Source organism: Brienomyrus brachyistius, chromosome 10 (genome assembly GCF_023856365.1).
Source record: "Brienomyrus brachyistius isolate T26 chromosome 10, BBRACH_0.4, whole genome shotgun sequence".
Lineage (NCBI taxonomy): Eukaryota > Metazoa > Chordata > Actinopteri > Osteoglossiformes > Mormyridae > Brienomyrus > Brienomyrus brachyistius.
This window is the reverse complement of record NC_064542.1, coordinates 27644843-27668114: the sequence shown is the minus strand read 5'-3', so window position 1 is coordinate 27668114 and position 23272 is coordinate 27644843. Positions and strand designations below refer to the sequence as shown.

The window sequence follows — 23272 nt, the reverse complement described above, 5'->3', positions numbered from 1 at the left end:
GGTGCCTGGTGCAGTTTGCCTGCCTGTTGTGTTCTTTCCCTGATCGATGGCTCTGCAAAGCAAAAGCAAGAGCCTGTGGATTTAAAAGGGGCAGTTTCTGCTTCACACCATGTGTCAGAGACGGTGGTGCACAGAGTAAGATTGTTACGCCGAGTTCTCTTAGTTAATCTTGCACTTTGGGAGATTTCAACAGCTTTATTTTAGCAAATGAAATTCAGTCATGCTAACTTACCGTGCTTTTCCACTGTCGTACATGAACCGAGCCCGAACCGGAGGCGTACTGCGAAGAGGGTCTATTTACAGCACAGCTGCATCTCGTTTGGGTTTGCCGAGTTTGGACAGTGACGTAAAACCAAAGAGATGCTTATTTACTGTCCATGGAGCACATCATGAATAACTGTATGCTAGCATGTCGAATGGCCGTCTTATGTTAGCGTCAAACGCTTAGCAGAATTAGCATGCGCTCGCTAGTCAGAAATGCGTAAATACATTGAGATGTGCAATTCTACTAATAATGAATAATATAGAGAGTATATCATTTTTCCTACCACTTTTCCACGCATATTGATGCAGAACACCTGTATCTCCCTGCATTCCGACCAATCGGAGGGCGGTGGTGCAGCCAGCTCGGATTGGTCGTATTCTTCACTTTGCTAGTAAGCAGGGTCGTGTCAGTGTGGGTACCGCTTGCAGAATTTACAATGGATAGTCTCCAGTTTGCTGTAGGACTCTGGTACGGCACGGCTCTTAGTGGCAGTGGAAAATTGACTCTAGCTGTTCAGTTGTCCTTCCTCTTGGTAAGGCATCTCACACAGCTTCACACCCAACTTGCTTGTTTTGATGTTTATGCTCACGTAGTCCTCAGAATCCCCTCAAGCTTTAATATTATTGGATCAGGAACCTGTTTGTTTCAGATTCGTTCCTGGTATTTACCTGAGAACAGAGGTGGCTCATCAGAAGCCAGGTATGATAGGTTAACCTACTGGCCTGTAGCTCTCCAGGACCGGAGTTGGAGATCCCTCATTTAAACTCTGTATAAAATCTAGGCTTCTATTGTTTTATGGGTCACGTGACCCACTGTTCCCTTTACTCAGACTCTCCCCGGAATCATCGGAGATCAGGCACAAAGCCCCATGTATGGATCACAAGTTACCGTATCTGTAATATCAGCCAGTATCACAAAATCCCAAGTCACTATACCACTGTGCTCTCCATTGTCCTCAGATGACTTACCCTTCTTCTCCAGTGGTTTGCTTTGATCCCTTGTACAGTTTTCACTCTTAACTGTAACCCAATTACCACACAGCAATAACCTCTACACATTTTTTATGATGATTTTGTGGGTGCTGCAGTATTGCAGTAATGGCTCCTGATTGGATATCAGTTCCTTTGTCTGATTGCCACACCAGCTTGCCCTCAAATTAATTGCACGACATTTCAAAATCCCACAAGATTTCAAAGCCTTTCGAAATATCGCAACCGTCCAGTTTAATGCAACCAATCAAGACAGAAAATATATGTACAAAGTGCAACAATTGAACAATATCTTTAATCCAAAACAGCAATACGCACATGAATTTACAAATTGTAAAAGGTCGTACAACACGCATGGGACGTCATTTCTACCAGTATTACATTGGAGCAAAGTTTGATCTTTGCTCATTGTTTGCAGAAAAATCAATGCAGCAGAAATTGTATTGAAACCGTATTCAGTTAGTAGACAATGAGCTGGTGGCTGAGAAATTTCTGCCACTTGATGGCGCTCATCCCTACTCAGTCACTCTTCAATTGACGACACTCGTAACATACATGTTTACCTCCTACCATGACCCACTTATGACCAAAAGACATTTGAGATTTCTAAATAATTTGCTGCTACATGTAAGAATACTCATATAAAAAATTATCCAACCATACACTGTTAACAGGGCCTAATGCTTTGGTCACCCATTCCTTAAAACTGATTATATGAAATAGGATATCTGGACCATCAGTTAAGTTCCTTCTTGGATGACTAACACAACACATAACTATCTGATGTAACGCAGGTAGAGTACCATGCTGACAGACGAGATATCAAAGCCCTCAACATTCCTTCAGGACCTGAATCCTTGTCATCATCACAATCTTGATTGACCATCTGCTCCAAGACATTGACCTTAGTCAGAGAGAAATGTCACGGGGCAGACTTGCCTAATGTGGTCATGACCCCCTTCCTGCACATTTCCCCATTATGAATCATCCCATTGATTACAGCTGCGCTGCTGGATTCCGACTCAAACTGCCCCGTTCGCAGGACAGCCTACACTGCTCGTAACACAAGTAGAATATCATTTAGATGTGCATGTAGATACCCCCAACGGACCAAAAGGCCATGAACGAACGAGCCCAGAGTGGTGCAGACAGAGGATGTGGAGAAGTACAAGAACCTGGGTTAGCAGAAAGATCTAACAGTCCTCTAAGAGGTGTGTGAGACCTCCCTTGCTTCCTGGTGAGGTCTCATGCTCCTACTTTCACCTTCCTCAAATGCTGGACCTCTGATTTGATTGTAGACAAGACTGTTACTCAACCACGGTTGTCGGCTCCATTAAACGAAAGTAGTTACCCAACACACAAGGGGCACCAGTGTTCAGTTGCTTTAATTTAAGTATCCTTCAAGGCAACAGGCAATAACAGGGGTAACAATAATATGGAAAAACTGGAAATGTTAAAGAACATCAACATTCACCTCATTCCTGAGACAGACACACAGAATGACCTTCTGATGCAACAGGCATCATCCTAAATGATTCTCGGCTGCCCAGGATCTGGTTGGAGTTCCGTTTCACGTGGTGTTTCATTCCTCCATAATGAAAACATTTTCTCTTCCATTCGAGCAGACATTGACTGTAATCTTCCCCATGTTATTTTCCTATATTCTTCATGTAGCAGGATACCGATGCTTAAAATGTAGGACGACAGAGGCTGGAGCCAGAAGAGGTAGACGCCGAGAAACTTGTTAAAAGCCAAACATTAGATGAAGGTCAGGTGCTTGTCCTCCGAGATGCCGTAGTTCGCCTTGTTCTCCTCGAAGAGCTGGATAAGTCCATCTAGGTAGGTCTTGTGGAGAGCATCAATGTCCTCTCGACTTGGGCAGGGGTTCTGGACAACTTGGATGGGTCGGCCAACTAGGCAGTAGGGGAGCAGAGGGGGACATTTGTTTGGTGAGGAAGAGATCATACTCTGACCTTCCAGCCAGCTTCTATCAAACAAAAGGCTACACTTGACATTGTAGTCTTTGCCACTTGCCCTTCTCTCTTACCAACTGTATGGATGGGCTTCCTATAGGGCAGCAGACCGAAGCTGTACTGGAAGATGCCCCGGGCGTGGAAGAGAGGCAGGGCCACGCCCATGACCTTCTGCAGCCGATCCTGGATGCCGCGTAGGGGCGAGCCCACAGGGTTCTCCATCTGATCAAACAGCTCATTCTCCCCGAATGAGAATACAGGCACCAACTGGGCCCTGAGAAGCACACAGAGAAGCATTTATGCAAGAGTGCCACCCAAAATTATGGACACGCTTTTTACGCAGTCTGTCCAATACCCACAGCCATGCACAAGCGCACACACACACACACACACACACACACACACACACACACACACACACCATTTCAGATCTCATACCCGTGTTTGAGAGCCAGCTTGATGAATCCTTTCCTGTTGAGCACTTGCAGCTTCAGGGCTCCTGGCCGAGCCTCCAGTGACTCTGGAGCGCCCCCTATAGTCACCACTGCCACATGACCGCCCTCAGGTTGGCTTAGGATGTAACTTGCGCTGCTCTTCTCACTGGACACTAGACCTGCATGGAGTCAAAGAGCAAAAAGGCAGGGGGGGTTAAAGATGCGCCAACCACTGGTTCATGATAAAAGGTGTATTTCCAGTGGTCGTTTTCATAGGATGACTGGTGTCCTCTTTGTGAGTCACTATCATGTGACCAATCGTCTTTGCTGCTGATATAAATGCAAGGACGCTATTGGACAGAACATCAAACTAACAATACAAATTCTGTGTCCCTCTTCACCACTGTGAGTTTTGTCCTGGTACATTCTGATAACATGGGAATCACAGGCAGATGCGAGCCCCATGTTTTCCCAAAATCACAGCCTGTCCAGCAGCGTGTGACAGTTCAGTCCCATTAGTCAGTGTGTAACCTCTCAAACATTTCAACACTGAGTTTTCATAATGTCTCCTTACGCAACACGAGCCAGAGAACTCAAACCCGTCACTCAGCAAACACGCAGATACACCCCCCCCCCCAACCTGTCCAACCAAGTAGGCTCAAAGCCAGGAACACATGATCCTCAGCAAGGTGAAAGACAAGTCAGCAGCCACACCAACCATTATTGCTTCCTTTATCTCCTTGTCGAATCGAGAATGTAGGTAAGCAACTCAAACAGGAAGCTGCATATTTACCATTCAAACTAATCTGACCACCTTATATCAAGTCAGCAGACGTGGATTTTAACGGACATGATGGTCAACCTCTTCGGTTCCCCATAGCTGAATCATTCTACTGGATAAGATTTATAGCCTTCTGATAGGCTTATGACGGGACCGTCAGCCAATCAGTGCATGCACTCTGCATTCCAGTGAATATGACCTGTATGCCTTCTAATGAACTGGCATCCCACCCAGTATGTTCCTCTGCTCTGTGCCCCATACTTCCAGGTAAAGGCCTCTGGCTCCCCTTGACCATGTACTATACAAGTAGTTATGGAAAACTGATGCATGGCTATCGGTGAAAATGCTTCCCTTAGATACCGAACGCTGGATTCCTTGCAATGTTCACGCTGTTTGCAGAATACGTCACTACACAAGAGTAACATAGCCAGGATACTTCTGAAAGAGATGTGCACCATAGATATGAACCAGCTTAAGCTCAAGAAAGCAGAAGGTGCTGTTTTACTAACCAGCCCATATGGCTCAAGGGTGGGGGGTGGCAGTAAATCAAGCTCACAAGAATCGACTCCTATCCCAAGGTGACCTCGATGAGTAAAAGGAGACAGGAAGGTGCTCACCGCCGGACATGATGTAATCCCTGAAGAACGGAACACGGAACCAAAAAGGCAGCATCAGCAGGTATGGTGTCAGGCCTGGAAAGAGGGTCGCAAACCCAGAGGCCTCCGTGCAGAAGTTCCCAAACCCCCCAGCGACCAAGACGCCATGGGGATGGAAGCCAAACAGGTAGTTGCGTTTGGGATCGAGATCCACGGTCTTAATCAGCTGTAGATGAAAGACATTTTAACAACAATCGACAGCATTTTCTTTGTTTTTACGCATTTACTTACAAGAGGAAATGAAGAATTTCAAGATCCTTTACATGCGTTATTCTCTCATGGCAGTTTCACCTGTCAGAAAACATTCTAAGCTAAATGTTTAAAGACCGAAGGCTAACAGTGGCTAATAATGATTAGCATCACGTAAAGCCTCTGCACTCCTATGACAGACTTAACCAAGAAACCCAACTGGGAGACAGTGGAAGACAAGATGCATAAACATGTATGTATGCAAGAGGACCCACCGAGATGGGGAAATAGTCCTTGAAGTAGGCCCACACAGTCCAGCCGCGGACCCAGTGGGAGCGGCGCCCCCCCCTGATGGGCGTGTCCCGGTCCAGGTAGAGCCAGCCGGCATAGAGCACTGCGAGAACCCACCACTGGCTGAGGCACAGCAGCAGGAAGAGAGCCAAGCAGCACTGGGCTGGCGGAGGAGGGACCGGAGTAGGGAGGGAACACGAGTCAGGAAGGTGAGGATGGTTATCAAAAACAGGCAGGCAGGCAAAAGGGGTGAATCTTTCCAATACCCCTTTAATCAGTGCTACACTCTCTGAAATCATGACTTATGTTTTCCTTTTGACAACGAAATGTCACTGCACTTTTATGTGTTTTATATAGACATAATGCTTGTTTTTCTGTAACCTTATGTGGACAAGTGGGAGTTTGTGGAGTTTGCATGTTCTCCCCATGTATTTTAGGATTTCCTTTGGTTACTATGGTTTTCCCGACATACGCGATTTAGTCGATAGTGACTGTAACACTAGTCGATTACAAAAGTGTATGACTGAGTGTGCACCCTGTAACAGGCTGGCGTCTCGTCCAGTTTCGCCTGCCTTGTGCCCTGTGCTTACTGTTATAAACTACAGGTTCAGCGACCTTGTTAGGCGGTTATGGAACATGAATAAAGCAACAGGGATACTTCCCTTACTCGCCACAATGCTGTCGTTGAGTTATTAACTAGTACTTGGTAAAAGCTACGCAAACGTCTGACCGACCAAAACCTACCTCTGAGCACATCCGGCAAATACTTATTTTCAGCACTTCTAAACGTATCAGTAAGTTAAACACCACCATGCCTAATCTGCCTGCTGAACTTGGCCGTGGCGGACTGAGAAAGGCAAGACCAGCAACCAATTACTGGGGCGCCGAAAAGCGTGCTGATTGTCCCCGGCCAATGAGTCGAGGAATACAATATAGATGGTAAAATACTTTAGTACTATTACTCACCCAGAGCGAGGAAGGAGAAAACCCACTGAACGACAGCCGCCGTCTGAAGGCGCCTTCGCAAGGGAATATTCAGCGGAGCAAACTCGATCTTCATTTTGCTGGGTTCAATTAACCATTTATTAATAAGTCTCGGCAAAGAATGCCTAAACCAACACGTTGTGCTTAAAATCCCGACCTTCTGTTTCGAAGCAGATTACAGACTGTGACTGATCGCGAATCGATTACCAAAAAAAACACGACTTAGGAGCACAAAGTGGGCAAAAGATTAGTTTGTCAAATTCCCTGCATAAACCTACTCACCACAATAACGCCGACTATGTTTCTCATTTAATAAAGTTTTGCTGAACTTGGAGACTCCCAAAAGTTGTACGTCAGAGACCCACCTCCGCTCCCCCGTCCCTGCAGCCAATCAGAATAGATGCTGTGCTGCGCCCTTACTGGGCGCCTCCCGGGTCTCCGCGAAGCCTTGCCTCTGTGCCTCTTGCAAAGCGAAGGGTTTTACTTTTATTTTTTGATGGTATAATGTAAACTGGTGTGATTTCTGCAGTTTTTTTTTTAAATAAAAATTTGGCTTCTTGACATTCTCACTTAAGTTTTATAGTATTCCTTTAATGAAGCGCTAGTCGTATTCGTTGATATTTATTTCCTAGCAAAGAAATGATTAAGTACGGATTCCGTGACAAAAGTACACTTTATGTGTACTGGGAAAAATGGCATCGAGAGAGAAAGCCCACCGCCCCACTCCACCACAACTTCCAGAATAGCCGACACGTGGTCACTACGCCCACCCTTTATTTAAAGCTTGGTGCATTGTCACTGAAACACACCTCCCTTTAGTGTCTGTAATATTGTGCTTATTCTACCATTCTATTACAAATCAGATGAACACTTAATCGACTTTTATTAAGCAGTAGCCTTGGAATGCAGGAGATAGTTTTATTGGGGAAAGCTTACTCGCATTTTTGTAAGACGAGTTTATTTGTGACAAATGCAAAGCTCACTACAAATAATACAACTGTTTACAATGCAAGCCTTCCGCGTAAACGAAAACAACGTAAGGTAATGTGGAAGGGCTACAAGAGAAAATTATCTGATTAAGTATAGTACCTACTCACCACTATAGTCCACCACTAGACGGTAGTATCGTGCAGAACTCGTCACTGATGATAAGAATGAAATATCCTCCAGAGCACAATGCAAAATATAAAGTGCTCACAGAATGTCTTAGGATTCTTGCTTGATTCATTGCAAATGTTTCAAGTTAATTGTTTTTTCAAACAAAAAAAATATTTGATTGTTTACAAAAGTATATATCGCATCAGAAACATTGAATCATTTTAACTCAGTTAATATACATATATATACAGCTTAATATTTTTCTACAGGTTTCTGAATTCACTACACGAGAACCATCATCAAGGATGTCATCCCTAATCACTATGTGTCCTGGTCCTCAGGCTGACATGCATTCCCATGCCGTCACCTTGCCAAAACCGTGTTTCACGGGGATATGCTCTTTTCAGGATCTTCAGCAGTTCCCTTCTTTCGCCACACGTTCGCCGTTCCACCTGACTGAAGCATGTTTATCTTTCTTCCATCAGTCCATAGGGACCACATGTGGTCCGAGAATAAAACAGGCTTTTTAATATCATCTTTTCCCCAACCGCAGTCTTGCCTTTCGGTCCTTGATGCTGATGGGAGGTGCACACCGTGCTCTTCAGCCGTGGTACCCAGCCGTGTGCAATGGATACCGCATTATCTGTGCTGAGATGCAGACATTTATAGTTCTTGCTGAATTCGTGTTACGGTTATTTACTGTTTTTCTTAGCCATGTGAATAAGGTTCCTGTCAGCGGTTGAGTTTGTGGATTTCGGGCGACCAAACCTTGGGCGGTTCAAAGCGGGTTTCCACTTTCTTTCCAGTGCTTTAGGACCTTTTGGACACTTTAAATGCTTAACATATCAGCACTCTCCTGCACAGACATTTTCTTATTATTAAGTGTGATTTTTTTTGACTGACAGATTCGGTTCACTTTCTCTTTTTGCTTTGTAGGCCTATTACATTTTCAGTTTTAGTTATTGGCTCCCAAAGCGATACTGAACACAAATGTTTGATGTTGTACGTTATTGGAAAGGTGTTACTGATTAAAATGTTCCCAGTTTGACCGCTTCTCAATGAGCATTTCAGCTCAGATCAGCTGTTTCCCACCGCTCAGCTCATTTACAGCTACCATTTATTTTTCTATTTATTACTACTAGAGATGAATGCGCCATCTTCTAATGCAATTTAATTTTTGCAAATTATGAATAAAGTAATGAGTGTTGTCATCAAATCAATAAAGTGCAACATTTTTACTAAATTAAAGCAAGCGTCCCAAGACTTTCTGTGAGCTATAGCTAGGCATTACAAATCTATCTAGTATTATATTTCATATAAAGCACGAAAGATACTTAAAGAATACGAGAGGTGATCCGTATACGATCTAAAATGCAATGTATGATGGAGTTGTTACTGCGGCGTTCGGTTAAGTTTGCCGGCTCAAGGAAAATACTAATGGCCAGCTTAATAAAGAACATTTAACAAGCCTCCCTAAGACTTCCCTAAGATAACTTTATGAAGCATGAAGATGCCTGAGGCAAGTGTGTGAAAACTGCGATATTCTTAATGAGTAAGTTTGTCTGACATGCACATCATTAGTTCATAACATATATCATGGAATTCATATTAATTACCGATTGGTAGGACCGACTACGTCCTGTGATAAAGAAGCGATATTAAAAAAGTGATACATTTTGTCGCCGGCAGATGGAGCCGAAGTCGCTTTTTGATTCACCTTTTCATCCTATTCCTGATTGTTTTGGTCGGGATTTTGGGGTGTGCGATATATTTGAACTATGATTTTGATATTAATCCGACCGGCTTTACGGGATGCAATTCTAAGCATCTGCGACAGGGAAAGATAAAAGGAAAAACCAGGCCGTTTAAAAGTAAAACTGAGAGGGATTTTCACCTGCGGTGTTAAAATCTTTCGTCAGTTCGGTTGAAAAGTCTTTGTTCTTTGACTGCAGCTCTTTCTCTTAAGCATGCACCCCCTACGTATAGAAGAAAAAAAAAACAGTTTAGCAGATGTCGTGGACTGAGACAACGTATGTAATTTAGGGCTAGGTAATTAAATTCATTATTTGATTTGATGTGCTGCACGTAGGCGGCTGTCTTGGACTCACATGTGTAACTGAATGCACCCTAAACAGCCCATTGCATATTCTTCCAGTCCTCTTTTCCACGTCTCACTCCTGTCTTGCTATAGGCTATTAATAGAGGGATTCCTCTACCGCCGCCCCCCCCCCCATTCTTCTCTCCAGTTTTATCTTTTTTTCTGCGCTCCCTGCCCCCCCCCCCCCCCACTCCCTCTCTCCCTCACACACACAGAGTGTCTCTCAGTTGTGGCGTTATTTATATTCAGATACAGCCCACTGAGGTACAGCTAGTGATAAATGAGCCTTCCCCCCCCCCCCCCACCTCATTGAATTCGATCTGCGTAGCAGGTTAGTGTGAAGGCGAAAATGCGGAGCGGGGTGTGGCTGGGACACTGCGAGTGGGACTGTTTGAGGTTTTCCGTCATCTGCCTATACGCATGCTGGTGTTTTAATTTATTTATTTCTCATAGTTAAAATGTGGCGCCGTGACCGCTCTGAATGCGCCCACAGATATGGCTTTATACGTTTGGCATCACGTACAGCCATTTGCAGTCATTCTGATGTCAACAGAGCCGCCGGTAGAACCCAATAAGAATACAAAGACGGCTCCATACTCACATTATAGCAAACTTTAAGTGTGCACAATTATAAGTGCCTGGTGTACTATCAGACAGCATCATTAAGAAGCGTGTAAGTGCCAGTCTATTGTCATAAAGGGGTGGAGTAAAAGCGAGGTAGTACCCTGCACACGAATAAAACGGGTTCCTTTTCTCTGGATGAAAACAAGAAAGCCTTAAGTGACAATCAGGCACTCCACTCCGTCCCGTCAGCTAAGGGCGAAAATGCCTTTTCTCCAACGATAACTGGGATTTTCTATATTTCTATATTTTCATATATCGGTGTCTCGCTTCGTCTTTTTCCTTCCCAAGTCTCCGTCGATTTTAACCACTGACCGCCATCCTTTTCAGTTCTTGAGCGCACGACTGTCGGTCTAAAGTGTAAAGCGACTGAATCACAACTCTGCAACGCCGACACTGTTTCTGCGCGCTTATGCTGCTCTTTTGTTTGCGTCGTGCCCATTTAATTTCATGTTTACGGCCGTGATCATTAACCTTTCTCCCTGATTTTTTTCCGATGATTTCTTCTGTGAACCTCCCTCCGTATCAGACGGTCAGGACGGAACAGACAGCATAAAGGTGAATCTATTTATAGAGCGTGCGCAAGACGGAAGAAGGGAGGATAGGTAGGGGGGAAGGAGAGAGAGAGAGCGAGGGAAGAAGGGAGGGAGGCTGATGGAGAACTCTGAGATAAAACCAGCAAATGGAGAGGACAGATGAGTGAGTGAGAAAGAAAGATATTTAGTTTGGGAAGAGTTGTGGGGGATTTGTAGTAAGGGGTATCTCGAGGTATGCTTAGCTGTTTTTCAATTTCAGGTTTTCCATCCCTTTTGGCCTCAAATGTTATATATGTTATGCTTTTAAATGTTATTCAACTTCATACATATCGTCCCTGATTTTGGTTTTTTTTCCGGTGTGAATGTTTCTTTCTGTAAATATCTTACGTGGTTGCAGAATTATAGGCTGTTGAATCAATACAGAGCAGCGCGTAACTGGATTGATTAATGGATTTTTTATTACCAGGGTGTCTGCTTCACTGTCAGGTCACTTCACTGTGTGAATTATATTTCTTAATCTACATTTACAACACCCTGCCTGTAATGCGTGTTCGCTCGTCAGTAATACTCATGCGGATTTATTTCCGTCCGTGTGTGTAAATGAGTGTGTTTGTCAGAGACCGTGTAGGTGTGCATGCAAGCTGACTTGGGTCTGACTCCGGAATCTGCGGATCCCTATACGCTGACAGCCTGCTTACGTCTATGCTGGCAAAATTGTAAATACTCGTGAGGGGGCTGAAAGAGAAGGAGAGGGAGGGAGGGAGGGAAGGGCAGAGTAGGAAATATAAATAAAAGGCAACATTTCATGAATGCATTTTAAAAGATGTGTCGCGGAGAGGCAATGGCGACAATTATAAAAACATTACCGTAGATCGCTTGTGAACCGGGAATCCATGGGACGTGCCGCTCACCCGAAATGGATCATCATCAGCCCCTTCATCGCTTCTGTTATTGAAACCACCAACTGCTTCCGAAAACCTCAATCATGTAAAACAACAGTACGACTTCTTAACTAATATGACAGGTTCGTTTATAGAGGCGAATTGCGTGTATGACTTTAAATTTCTTCGACTGGAAAAAAATCGTAGGTCAGGAGCGTTTCAGCACTATTTGTGAATGAGCTATTAAAGGAAGAATTTTAACGTCGTATTGAATTGCAACACGGATTTAACTTCAACAAGACCTTTAACGTCTATTAATGAAAGCAACGTTTTTTTCCACAAATAGAACTGATTGCGTCCTTATATCTTCCACACCGAATTACACTCCATGTCCTTTTTTTTCTGCGAAATGGCACAAATTAAATGAGTACGCTAACTAATATTAGTTTAACTTGATGCCGAAGAACTGCAATATCATGAACATTTCGGTAATTAAAGACGGCAAATTGTTTTGATTTCTTTTTCGCTATATTAAGCAATAGGACATCGCTGTTTATACGGTTATTTTATCATTGTGAACCATACACTCTGTTTTAGGTTTTTCTTTTCTTTTTTTTAACTTGTATGCTATTTGTAGTATTAAAAACACGGCACCGTATCTACGACTAAGTAATAGACGCGAACCCTACACGTTCCTTGCTCGTATTTGGATGCGAACTCATCAAACTTCTGAAATAGGTAAGTTTGCCATTGTTGTTGTTTTAAAAGTTAAATAGCACGTATGATGAATGGACTTAATTGCCAGAAATAAAGTTTTTGTCTGAGTCCTTTATCCAGTTGCACTTAAACCGTAGACCAGTTTACCAGTTACGGAATGTAAAGCGAAGCCCCGCGTTCACCATGGTGATGACTGATCGGCATTATCGCTGTTTTTACCGGCATTGTGCTTTGTGTTGGTAATCAAAGGATGCCTGCATGAAAAGGCAAAATGTAATCATTTTACAAACTCTAGTATTATGTCTTTAGTCGGGATGCCTGTATAACTACCTGTGTCTTAGTGAATCCGGGCAGCTGTTTGAGGTGAAGGGTTGCGCCAATGCCTCTGTACGTCAGTGGAGTGACCCTTGTTTTCGAGTGTTGAAATCAGTTGAAGAATTCGGCCATTTGAAATATATGTATGGCGGGGCCATGTGTGTGCTTTATCGTGCGGTTTAGGAAATGAGTTTGTGAATGATAAATCATTTACTTCGGTTTCTTTGCATAGACCAGTTTTCCACAATGAGACAGTGTAGCGCTGTATGTCAGTGCAATCTCAGTGTTACAGACTGTTTCCTTTTTGCCGGTGTGCCCCCTACTTCAGTCGTTCGCTATACTATTTATACCCACATGGTCCGGGGGAGGAGGCGTTGGGGGGCGCAAACATGCCTCACAGCCCTGTCTGATCGTGACTCCGGCGGAACAGACAGGCACAATGCCTACAGACAAGAGCATGCCCACGGGCACATATGCGCGCACACACGGCCGAGGGACACGCGCAGCATACACATAAGCACACGCGTGCGACATGGTTACATAGTACCGCACGCGGACGCATGTGACAGAAGAGCAGGCGGGGGGAAGCTAACACGCGCGCGACATTTCTGACATTTCTACTTAATAACATACGGATATTCCCATACCTATTGCACGAACAACGGAAGCACATATCGGCACGTGCACAGAGGAGCAGTGGGCTGTATGTGAGCTTATCCACACAAGCGCGAGGCTTAGGATCTCTGAGGTCTATTAACTACTGAGACTGATTGCCCCAGTGAATAGCATCTTATGTGGAAATTTCAAATACGAGTATGAGGACGGTGTGCCTTGCATTTTAAATGGTGTCACTCAATAGTCACTCAGTTCGCGTGCTGGAAGACTTGCTCGCCGTTTAACCGAGCGCAGACCGTCCCGAGACTGTGCTGCAACTCCTGAGAAGGGAGACTATTCGGCTCCCCAGAGTCTGGCTGCCGAGCATCCGTCTGCTGTGCCTTTGTGTCAACCGCCTTTTCTGATCCTAAACAAGATGCCGTGTATGAATGCAGAGATCCGCTAAGACTTTGTCCTGTCAATTATTATTGTTATTGTCTTTATTATTATTGGTTAATTGATGCTCTTCTACTTAAACGATGTGTAACTTCCAACAAACATGTTATCAGAAATTTATAGGATTAAAAAACTGGATTATTTTCCTTGCCCGGTGACAAAATAATGCATGGACACGGTTAATAGCTCTACGTGAGATGTTTAATCGAGCAGATAAAGTGAGGGTCACTGAGTTCATTTAGCTCGAAGATTCGCTGCCTCGTGGGGACCAAATGGCTAAAAACTGTTTTTTGTTTTTTTTTTACGGTGAGGGGACTATTTCTCAGGTGTCAGGTATATATTACATTAGAGTCCCCAAAATGTGATAAAGACCTGTTATTTTGACGTTGTGGGGACATTTTTTCAGTTCCTACAAGGGAAAACTCAATTTTATAAAAACCAGTGACTGCAATCAAAAAAATAGGGTGGGGGTTAAGGTTGTCATATTGGGATTAGGGTTTTTCCCCATAGAAATGAATGGACAGTCCCCACAAAGACATGAGTACAGGTCTGTGTATGTGTGTGTGTGTCCTGCAATTAACCGCCATCCTCTCTGGGGGGTCTTCTGCCTCATGTGCTGTGCTGCCTGTACTAGCTGAGCAATTAGAATATGTATGTATGGACCACTTGTCCTGAATTAGCTACTTCGAATTGACTGGCTAATGCAGCAGAGGAATGTGTTTGTTTCCTGGGTTACAGGTGGTTTATGACATCAGGACACCTGTTCATGCACTGCAGTGCATTAATTAACTCTGATAATATTGGGTTTGAGCCACTGGGTGACTGGGGTCTCGGCTCTGTGCATGTAAATGCTGCAGATGGACGACACGTTGGCATGTTTCCACTCCACTGATATACATCACAGATCAGATTGCTCAAGGGTCCAAGTAAATCAACAAACATGTACCACCAACCTACTACATCCTGCATCTCACAGACCGACTGGATGCTTTTGTTAATACAAAATGCATCTTACACAGTTATTTCTGTATTTATTTGTAATGGTTTTTAAATAGCTTCGCCGAGTGGATTATGCTAATTTAACAGTTAAGTGTTTTTGCATAATTAGGTTTTGTGCAGCCCGGTTTGTGGGTCCGGTTGTTTGAATGATGTTCTTCAAATTTTAAGGAGACTTAAGTGTAAGCTTTAAAGTGCTTATTTATGTGGTAATAAACCTTGATAGCGAAGGTGAAAGTGGAGTTTTTCTTCTCTTGCATTGAATGTGTTTTGCATCACATGTAGGGAGTTAACGTGCAGTGACCGCGACTGTAAAGAACAACACAGGCTTAAATGGACAAACTGGAGCACATTTCGTTTATGTCCCCTGCTAAACAATCACATAAAATAATATGACCTTGAGAATGAGACACAATGACATCATTAATATTTAATCCATAAAATCCATTTGGACAAACTGATAGACAAAGACGAGAAGAATGTGCCACCCAGCATCACAAGACAGATTCAATGGAAGAAAACTGCCAAACTGATGGACAGAAGAAAGGCTTGAATGGAAATTGGCTGCCAGACTGACAGACAGATGAAAGATCAAATGGGAATAGAATGCCAGATTGACAGACAGATGAAAGGCCCAATGGGAATGGGCTGCTAGACTGACAAACAGATGAAAGGCCCAATGGGAATACACTGCCAGACAAACACACATCCAGACAAATATAAATAAAAATTCAACTTCCGTTAAATGTTGTCTTTTAGTCTTTGGTTGTTCTGTAAAGGGCAACTGCATGAAATTAAATAACGCATGATTTAATAGCCTGTGTCTGTGATGAGGGGATAGAGGTTGATAGGACTGCGGTTAGGATTGACAGTTAAATCAAGATAAATTTTGCTAGTTTTCAGACTCTAGTGACACAGAGAGAAGATGGACATGCATGTGGTCAAAACCAAGGCTGGACTTCATGTAGTATTCTCCCGACGCGACCCCTGATGTCCCAGGACATGTGGAGGGGTGCCTTGTGGGTTCAGCCCCCTAGCTAATTCGCTAAATCTATGAAAAGCATTAGATCGCAGATTGGCACTAATCAGCATTAGAGTCCAGGCAGATTAACAACCAGTGCTCTGTGTATGGCAGCCATTTTATCATAATTCCTCCCAAATCTGGATTAGCGGTCGACCCATAAGCTGTCTGCACCCCATCGCAGCCGGGTGGGCTCTCCTTCGCATCCCCCTGCCGGCAAGCATACTGTCACAATCCTGCTCACCGGCGTCCAATGCATGCTGCCATGCCGGGTAGGTGGGGATTATGAGGATGGGAGGAGCTAGGGGCGGGGGATCACAGGATGGGAGGGGCAAGAGGCAGAGATCACGGGGTGGGAGGATCTGTGGGTGTGGCTCACAGGGGTGGGAGGAGCTAGGGGCGGGCATCACATGGTGGGAGGAGACAATCCAGGAAAGAACTTGGAAAAGAGGGACAAGCAGACGAGCAATATAAATAATTTAAAGATAAACAGCACTATATACATATATACACACATGGCAACACACCACTGCGAAACACCGAAACTTGCCACGTTGCAGTGACGTGCCAGACACTGCGTCAGCACACTGCTCGCCTGCTGATGGGGCTTTTGCAGCTGGTATGGATGCAGCTGACTCTGTATTTCATAGGTCCATTATGAGCTGACTGTTCCAGTGTGATGCCCTCTAGGGCCGATATATAAGAATGGCAGCGAAATCTCTGCCAGTGGCTCATACTACGTTCCTGTAAGTTCCATGTCTAAGGGGAACGCACTCACACGGCACACTGTGCTCCACTACTGAGCATGACACCCAGTGAATTTAAAGACAGCCAGCAGTGATGTGTGTCACAGTTGTGGGTGTGGACCTGGTGCCCTTTCACACTCCTGTCCGCGCCTAGACGGGCAAGGTAGGCAGCGGGACGGGCGGTTAACATCCAGACAGCCGTCTGCTGATGGGGGCGCAAGAGTAACAAACAGGGTGCAACCACTGCACAGAAGGCAGTGGCACACTCAGTAATAATATTAAACACTGGCTTACCTCCTGTACACTGGCCTGTTTAGAGTGACCATTAGTACCCATCACTGACAGATATCTGCAAACATCTACAGAAACACTTAAATACACACACATCTCCAGGCTCACCCTGTGTTATAACTGCCACCGCTTAGCTGTAAGGGGGCTAAACATCGGCTGCATGTGGGAGGGGGGTCTTGTTACCATGAGACATGCATGCGCATCTCTTGTCATCATGGCTCCAGCAGTATGTGAGGAGGGGTTTCCCTATGCTGCTAACCCTCATTTTGGAAGGGAGACACCAAATGTGCTCTGTGTGTGTGAGAGAGAGAGCGAGAGAGTCACCGAATGTGCTCTGTGTGTGTGTGTGTGTGCGCAGGGGTCACCCTATGTGGTCTGTGTGTGCCTGGAGGTGTGTGAGGGGGTCACCATGTGTGGTCTGTGTGTGTGTGTTTGTGCCTCATCGTGTCTGGTTCACCTTGGTCCTTACACCCACTATGAAAGACACCAGAGTCAAGGGCAGCGATTGTGTGCAGCAGGGGTGAGGCAGGGAGGGTGCGGGGGACGGGTGGGGTCAGCAAGTGCGCCAGACTGCAGACTGCACCAGGAGGGAGGGAAGGAGGGAGGAGGGGAGAGAGAGGGGTAGGGGAAGGTGCAGTGGAAACGGGAGTCTGGCATTTTACAAGAGGGCTCGCCAGGTGATGCTGGACTGTGTTCACACAGCTGATCCTGTGCTGTAGGCATATTGATGGTAACGTAGCACACATATGTGCAAAAACATAAGTAAGAACTGTAGATTATTCTTGGGTAACGCGATGTTTCCGAGGACAGCCCATTTGGGGACAGTGGTGGATTCAACGATGTCACAAAGCGTTAACTCAGCGACACACAATGTCAGGTCATAGGCACGTTTTAAACACGCGAATAATAAATTAATCCGTTTACCAGATTTGGAGTTGACTGTTTTGAACTCGGAACTGTAATAATGCGGTTTGCGGATGGTAGATGTTTCAATGCGAGTTTGGTTTCATTGCGCTGTTGGAGGGCATAGGCGATTTTCCCGGGGGTGCAATTGCACCCCCTTTTCGTCAGACGAAAATACTATTTGAACACATTAAGTAAAATGTGGCTTGTGTTAGTCATACCAATGTATAATAATAATGATTGTATATGCATTTTTTAAAAATGAATTTATCGGGATGAATGACTGGTTGGCTCTCTCTCCTTACACCCCCTGGGAGAAAAGCCTAGCGTCGTCTATGGCGGGGTGTCCCCTGCAGATGCCGTCGCCCTGCACCTGACCGCGCGCTCAGGAGTACCGCACAGCTGTAGCTGCGGTTACATGCCTCCCGAGAGCCGAAGGCTGTAATAACCATTTGTAACTCACGCAATGCTTAAGAGCTCGTCGATCATTTACATCTACTCTTCCCCACTAATTAAATACGTCCGGACCTCCCCGAGCCCTGCCCAGACCATCTCCCTGCTTCCTCCCTCCTCTCGCTTGCATAAGACAGAGCAGAGGAGCAAAGCTGAACAATAGAGCTAATGGAAAGGGAAGGAATTTATTTCTGGTCCTGCTTTATGAAAGATTAATATGTGACGAGTCCGCTGAGGAAGAGGAGCAGGAAAACGTGGGTAATTTGGGGATGCCTCTCAGCTATTCGCTCAGATATTCCCTTAATCATTCTCTCTGACTCACTTACAGACCTGCTCTTTCATTCACTATTCACTGACTGTCACCCAAACGCAGTTTCACTCTCATCCCGTCTCACTCTCGCTTATTCTCCTGCTCACAGTCGCATTCTTCCTCACTCGATCTGCCTCGTTCTTCCCTCTGTCTCACAGACACCCACTTCCCGGTTTACTTCCCCCCTGTCTCGGTGTACCTTTAACCGGGTGCGGTACTCTCCGCTCCTTTCCGCGATCAGCAGAGCGCCCCCAGTACGGTGCCGTAGTGTTGCACCGGACACGCCCATCGCTCTACCCCATACTCTGGACTGTATCCCTGATAAAGCGAGAATTTAGCCTACCTTTCTATGTTGTGATTTGTTTACCTGTCTGATATTACTTAAAAAAACACACCCACATGATTCATTTAATGTATTCACACATCATGATGATCATCTTTGTGAAATAACACAGTTTATGCATACTTTAATAAATGTATCATTGTTCCTGCAAAATCCATCCATCAATCCATAGATCCATCCATCCATCCGTATTCTTTTTCCGGTTGTCCTACGCATAGTCAAGGGAATTCGGAACCTATCCCGGAAACTATGGGCGCAAGGCAGAGGATAATCCACGAATATATGCAAAACATGACAGGCCTAGCATTTAGGAACTATGGCGGTATATTGCGCACTTTTGCACCTTAGCATGAGAATTTAAATCAGAATAGGTGATTTGCACTAGCATGTTAATCTAGTCTGATTTTTGATCTTCTGCATCTGTCTGGGTTTCTCATGTAATTACTTTTATTTTACTTTATTTAGCTTCTGATCTTTAGACACTATGTTTTTCTTGTAGTTTGCCTTAAAACTTCTTGCCTGATGTTGCTAATTGTGATGCTTTTGGTTAAATCTGGACATCGGGAAAATGGGAGCTTGCGCCAATGGCGAACAGATATGAATTCGCCGTGTTTGTGTACGTTCGCGCGCACACTCCCCGCGTACGACGGGCACACGGCCGCGTGCCATCTGCCCCGCTGCTGGTGTTTCATTAATGGGTACTTTCCTTGCTGGAAATGCCACGACAAGCGCCTCTGCGGTAATCTCTGCCTGTCCCACCCGCGCCCAGCTGGAGACGCGGCGGCCAGGGAGACTGAGAGGCAGCAGACGAGCGGGGTTGCTAGGCGACCACACACACAGCAGCGGCTGGCGCGCGAGACGTGCTTTCACAACCCTCCCCCACCGCCGCCTTCACCTCTCGCTCTCCCCGTCCCTCCTTCTTCTTCCCCTTACGTCTACGAATTCCTCTACTTCGCTTCTTTTTTTGCGGTCCTTTCTTCCTCCCCTTTCCGCCTCCCTCGCTTCCGCAGCCGGCTCGGGCCGGTGCAGCCGCAGTCCCCGTCCGTCTGTCGATGCGGTCTGTGGCTTTTTCAGTCCGTTCAAGGCAGGATCCCCCCGTTTGTCTGGCGAATGAAGCACGTTTTGCAGGGCACGCAGTGTGCCTGAAATTTTAGGGACGAAGCGATCCCATCGTAACAAGCTCACGATGTTCCTGGGGTCCTGCCGTGACGTTTCCACGAACTTTCAGCGCTGTGATGTGTGCGATGAATCCTAAGAGGCAAACACATACTACAGAAACACTGGCAAATGTAGTTCATCCTTTAATTCTGCAAGATTTACAGAAGTTCAGCCCTTCGCGATGGGAGCTCTCCCTCCCACATAAGGTCATAAAATACATCTACGGACACCTGATCTTGATTTAGTGACTTAAACCCAAGCCACATTTTCCTGATTGACCCCCTCTGTCATGTTTCACCATACTTCCTGGAATCACACCTCCAAAGGTGCCCTTTACAGTTTGAAATCCCCCTTTTGCTTCTTGAATCATGGCTCCTTCTTGCTTTAAGTGGTTTCACCGGTGTGGACAGCTTAATACTGTATCGCATTACCTCTGCCTCCGCTTGCATCCTTGTGAGCAAGTGGCTGTTCTGCTCTCTTAGCCGATTACTTCATCCCAAGTGAGCTTCCACTTAAGCGCCATGATCCTGGGTGAAGCAAAAAAAAAAACACTCAGGACTCAAACTTCACCCTCAACCGCAATGACATCTAATGGCCAGATATCGTTTGTCTCTTCAACTGCAGAAGAAATTAAGCTTTTTCTAATATAATATGTCACACTTGCATCTTAAAAATGAAATTCAAATATTTCATTCCTATGTAAGTGGCTCAGTGATTGTGGTGTTGGGGTGTTGGGGTGGCAGGATACCGTAGCACAGTGTTTCCCAAACCAGTCCTTGGGGGCCCTCAGACAGTCCATACTTTCGCTCCCAACCAGAACCTAAGACACATGTACCAGGTATTCAGTGATTTAATTAGGTGGGAGCTGGGAGGAAGCGAAAATGTGGATTGTTTGGGAATCCCTGAGGACTGGGTTGGGGAACATTTCCCTGGCAGATTGGGGGCCCAGCACTTCGTAGGAGCCCCAAAATCTAACGTTGGGGCCTGGTCTGTAAAATCTACCAAGGGCCCCCCTCCCTCCCTGGTGACATTTTGCCAGGTCCAGAGTTTCTAGCTACCCCCCCTGCTCAGTGGGTAACACTGCAGTCTCACACGTCCAGGGCTGCGGGTTCGAGTCTGAGTTTGTGGAGTTTGCTGCTTCCTGCCATGTTCGTCTGTATCGCCGTGTCTGTCTGTCCTCACATCTGTGCCTTTCGTACCAAGCGGAATTCCCCGTGAATAAACCTTGATTCTGGTTTGGAAACACATGCATAGGCAGTTGTGCCTGATGGATGGATTGTTACTAACTGTGTTAGGCAGATGCAGTTCTCAAACTTCAGACCCTGCTGAAGACATGGGCAGTTCTCCAGTGGTTATACGGATATGTGCCTAACAGCTGCATCATTAAAGTACTGTCATAACACACTCCATATCATCTTAACACAGCATTTCATGTCTTAAGGCACAAGCACACCCCCTTTTTCCCTAATAGCAGGGTGTGTAACAGCAGTAGTTGGGGTCAGAGCTGCCCAGTCCCCGTTATTCAGAGGTGTAATGCTCCCAAGCTATCTGAGGGAATGATATTTAAATATGGAGAATCTCATTTTATCACACGTGACCCCTGCGGATTTGTATGGACTGCTCAGCTGAATAGCTGCCATTAATGACGGGGGAAGTAGGCTTCCGAGACCAATTTGTGTGGGACTATCATGGGTAATCAGTTGCCGGCAGGTTTAACCAACTCCTGTTAACCGCTGAATGTACTGGGTCCCGTTGGGCAAATCCAGGCATTACAGAGCAGGCATTACGCCCCTCACTGAGGGCTTCGAAAAGACAAACATCTCCATCAGAAGATCGAGGCTTCAGGGTACGCCCCCCCCCCCCCCATCAAAAAGGGATTTCCATTGAACAACCTTCATTCCTTGCTTTTACTATTCATTCTATTTCCTCCGGTTCTCATAATCTTGGAGTTCCTGGAGAATTAATCGAGTGGCTTAGGACTCTGTGCTCGTGAGCAGAAGGTTGCCGGTTCAGATCCCAGGACTGGAAGGCTGATGTCACTGTTGGGCCCCTGAGTGTGGCCCTTAATCTCCAGCTGCTCCAGCTCCACCTTTCCCTGCTTTTTCATTGTATTTTGCCTTAGATACAAAGTATCTGCCCAAAATGTATCTTTATCTCCACTCTTTTCAGTGCTCCAGGCCCCCCCAGGCCCCCCCAGGCTCCTATCCGTGTTTTGTCACTTCCTGCCCCCCCCCTCCTTCCCACGGCCTTACCGCCAGCTCCCTCCTTCCCTCCAGCAGCTTGCCGGTTCGCTGAGTCACCGATAATGAGACCCCCTAGTGTCCACACACTCTGGCCCCCAGACCCGCATAACCACACCCACCCTGGTTTATGAGTTATTGGCTAAATAAAACAATGTTCATGCCTCTCAGGATTAGCGGCGGACTGTGCAGAGTTCCGTGGCCCCAGTCGAGGAAACCCCAGGTAGAGTGGCAGTGGGGCGCCGCCCCCCCCCCCCCCCCGCTGCGCAGACTCATCAGCTCGACAGCCACATGCAGGCTTGCTATGATCCAGAAGGAGGGCTGTTTACCGCCCATGCTGAGATACTCTCACGCCCCTATGACTAATGCCCCCCCCCCCCCCGCCGCCCTGCAGCCTCGCCCGGGGTAACTGTGCGGCCACGGGGTAATTGGGCTGCCCTCACTAGCGTCGCGTGTGCTTTCTGCTGTGACTGTGTTCGCACTTGACCTCTGATAGCTGGGATATTTATAAACTTGAATTAATAGTTCAGACTACAGAAGGATTCCATCTAGCCTGCTCTAATATAATCTACCCACGCCTTTAAGCAAAGGCGATTGTAATGCTTGAGTCATAATACTATAGCTCTACTAATGATAATAACAATAACTATAATGGCTGATAATTACAAGTATGAGAGTTTTGTAGCTGCCCCCTGGGAATACAGCCCATTCAATTAAATCCTCATTCTTCACTTTTCATGGAGGGATGGGAGGAGAATGTGGAGATCTCCAGGGGGCAGCCAATCACACGGGGACTGGCACACCCTGTGCGCTGGAGTAGCCAATCACAGGGGAACCTGTGTTTTGTATGGGCTGGTGTAGACAAATATGGAGTGACGTGCGTGGCTCTGCAGGTTAGGACTCTGTGTCTGTGATCCGATGGCTATTGGATCA

At 45.8% G+C, this 23272-nt stretch overlaps 2 protein-coding genes across 2 annotated transcripts in view; one reads left to right on the top strand and one right to left on the bottom strand.

Annotated features, from left to right (window-relative positions):
- Positions 1-1530: 1530 nt before the first annotated feature.
- mogat3a (monoacylglycerol O-acyltransferase 3a) lies at positions 1531-6888 on the bottom strand. Its single transcript, XM_049029368.1, has 6 exons — positions 6545-6888; positions 5563-5741; positions 5060-5264; positions 3666-3840; positions 3302-3501; positions 1531-3167 (listed from the first exon to the last, which is right to left on the bottom strand). The coding sequence occupies exons 1-6, from the start codon at positions 6636-6638 to the stop codon at positions 3013-3015; spliced, it is 1008 nt and encodes a 335-aa protein (XP_048885325.1). The 5' UTR covers positions 6639-6888; the 3' UTR covers positions 1531-3012.
- A 5178-nt stretch (positions 6889-12066) lies between these two features.
- Positions 12067-23272, top strand: part of LOC125751101 (neuronal tyrosine-phosphorylated phosphoinositide-3-kinase adapter 1-like) — a 38335-nt gene continuing 27129 nt past the window's right edge. The window contains 1 exon segment of the mRNA XM_049029648.1: positions 12067-12534. The gene's annotated coding sequence lies outside the window, so the exon portion shown is untranslated.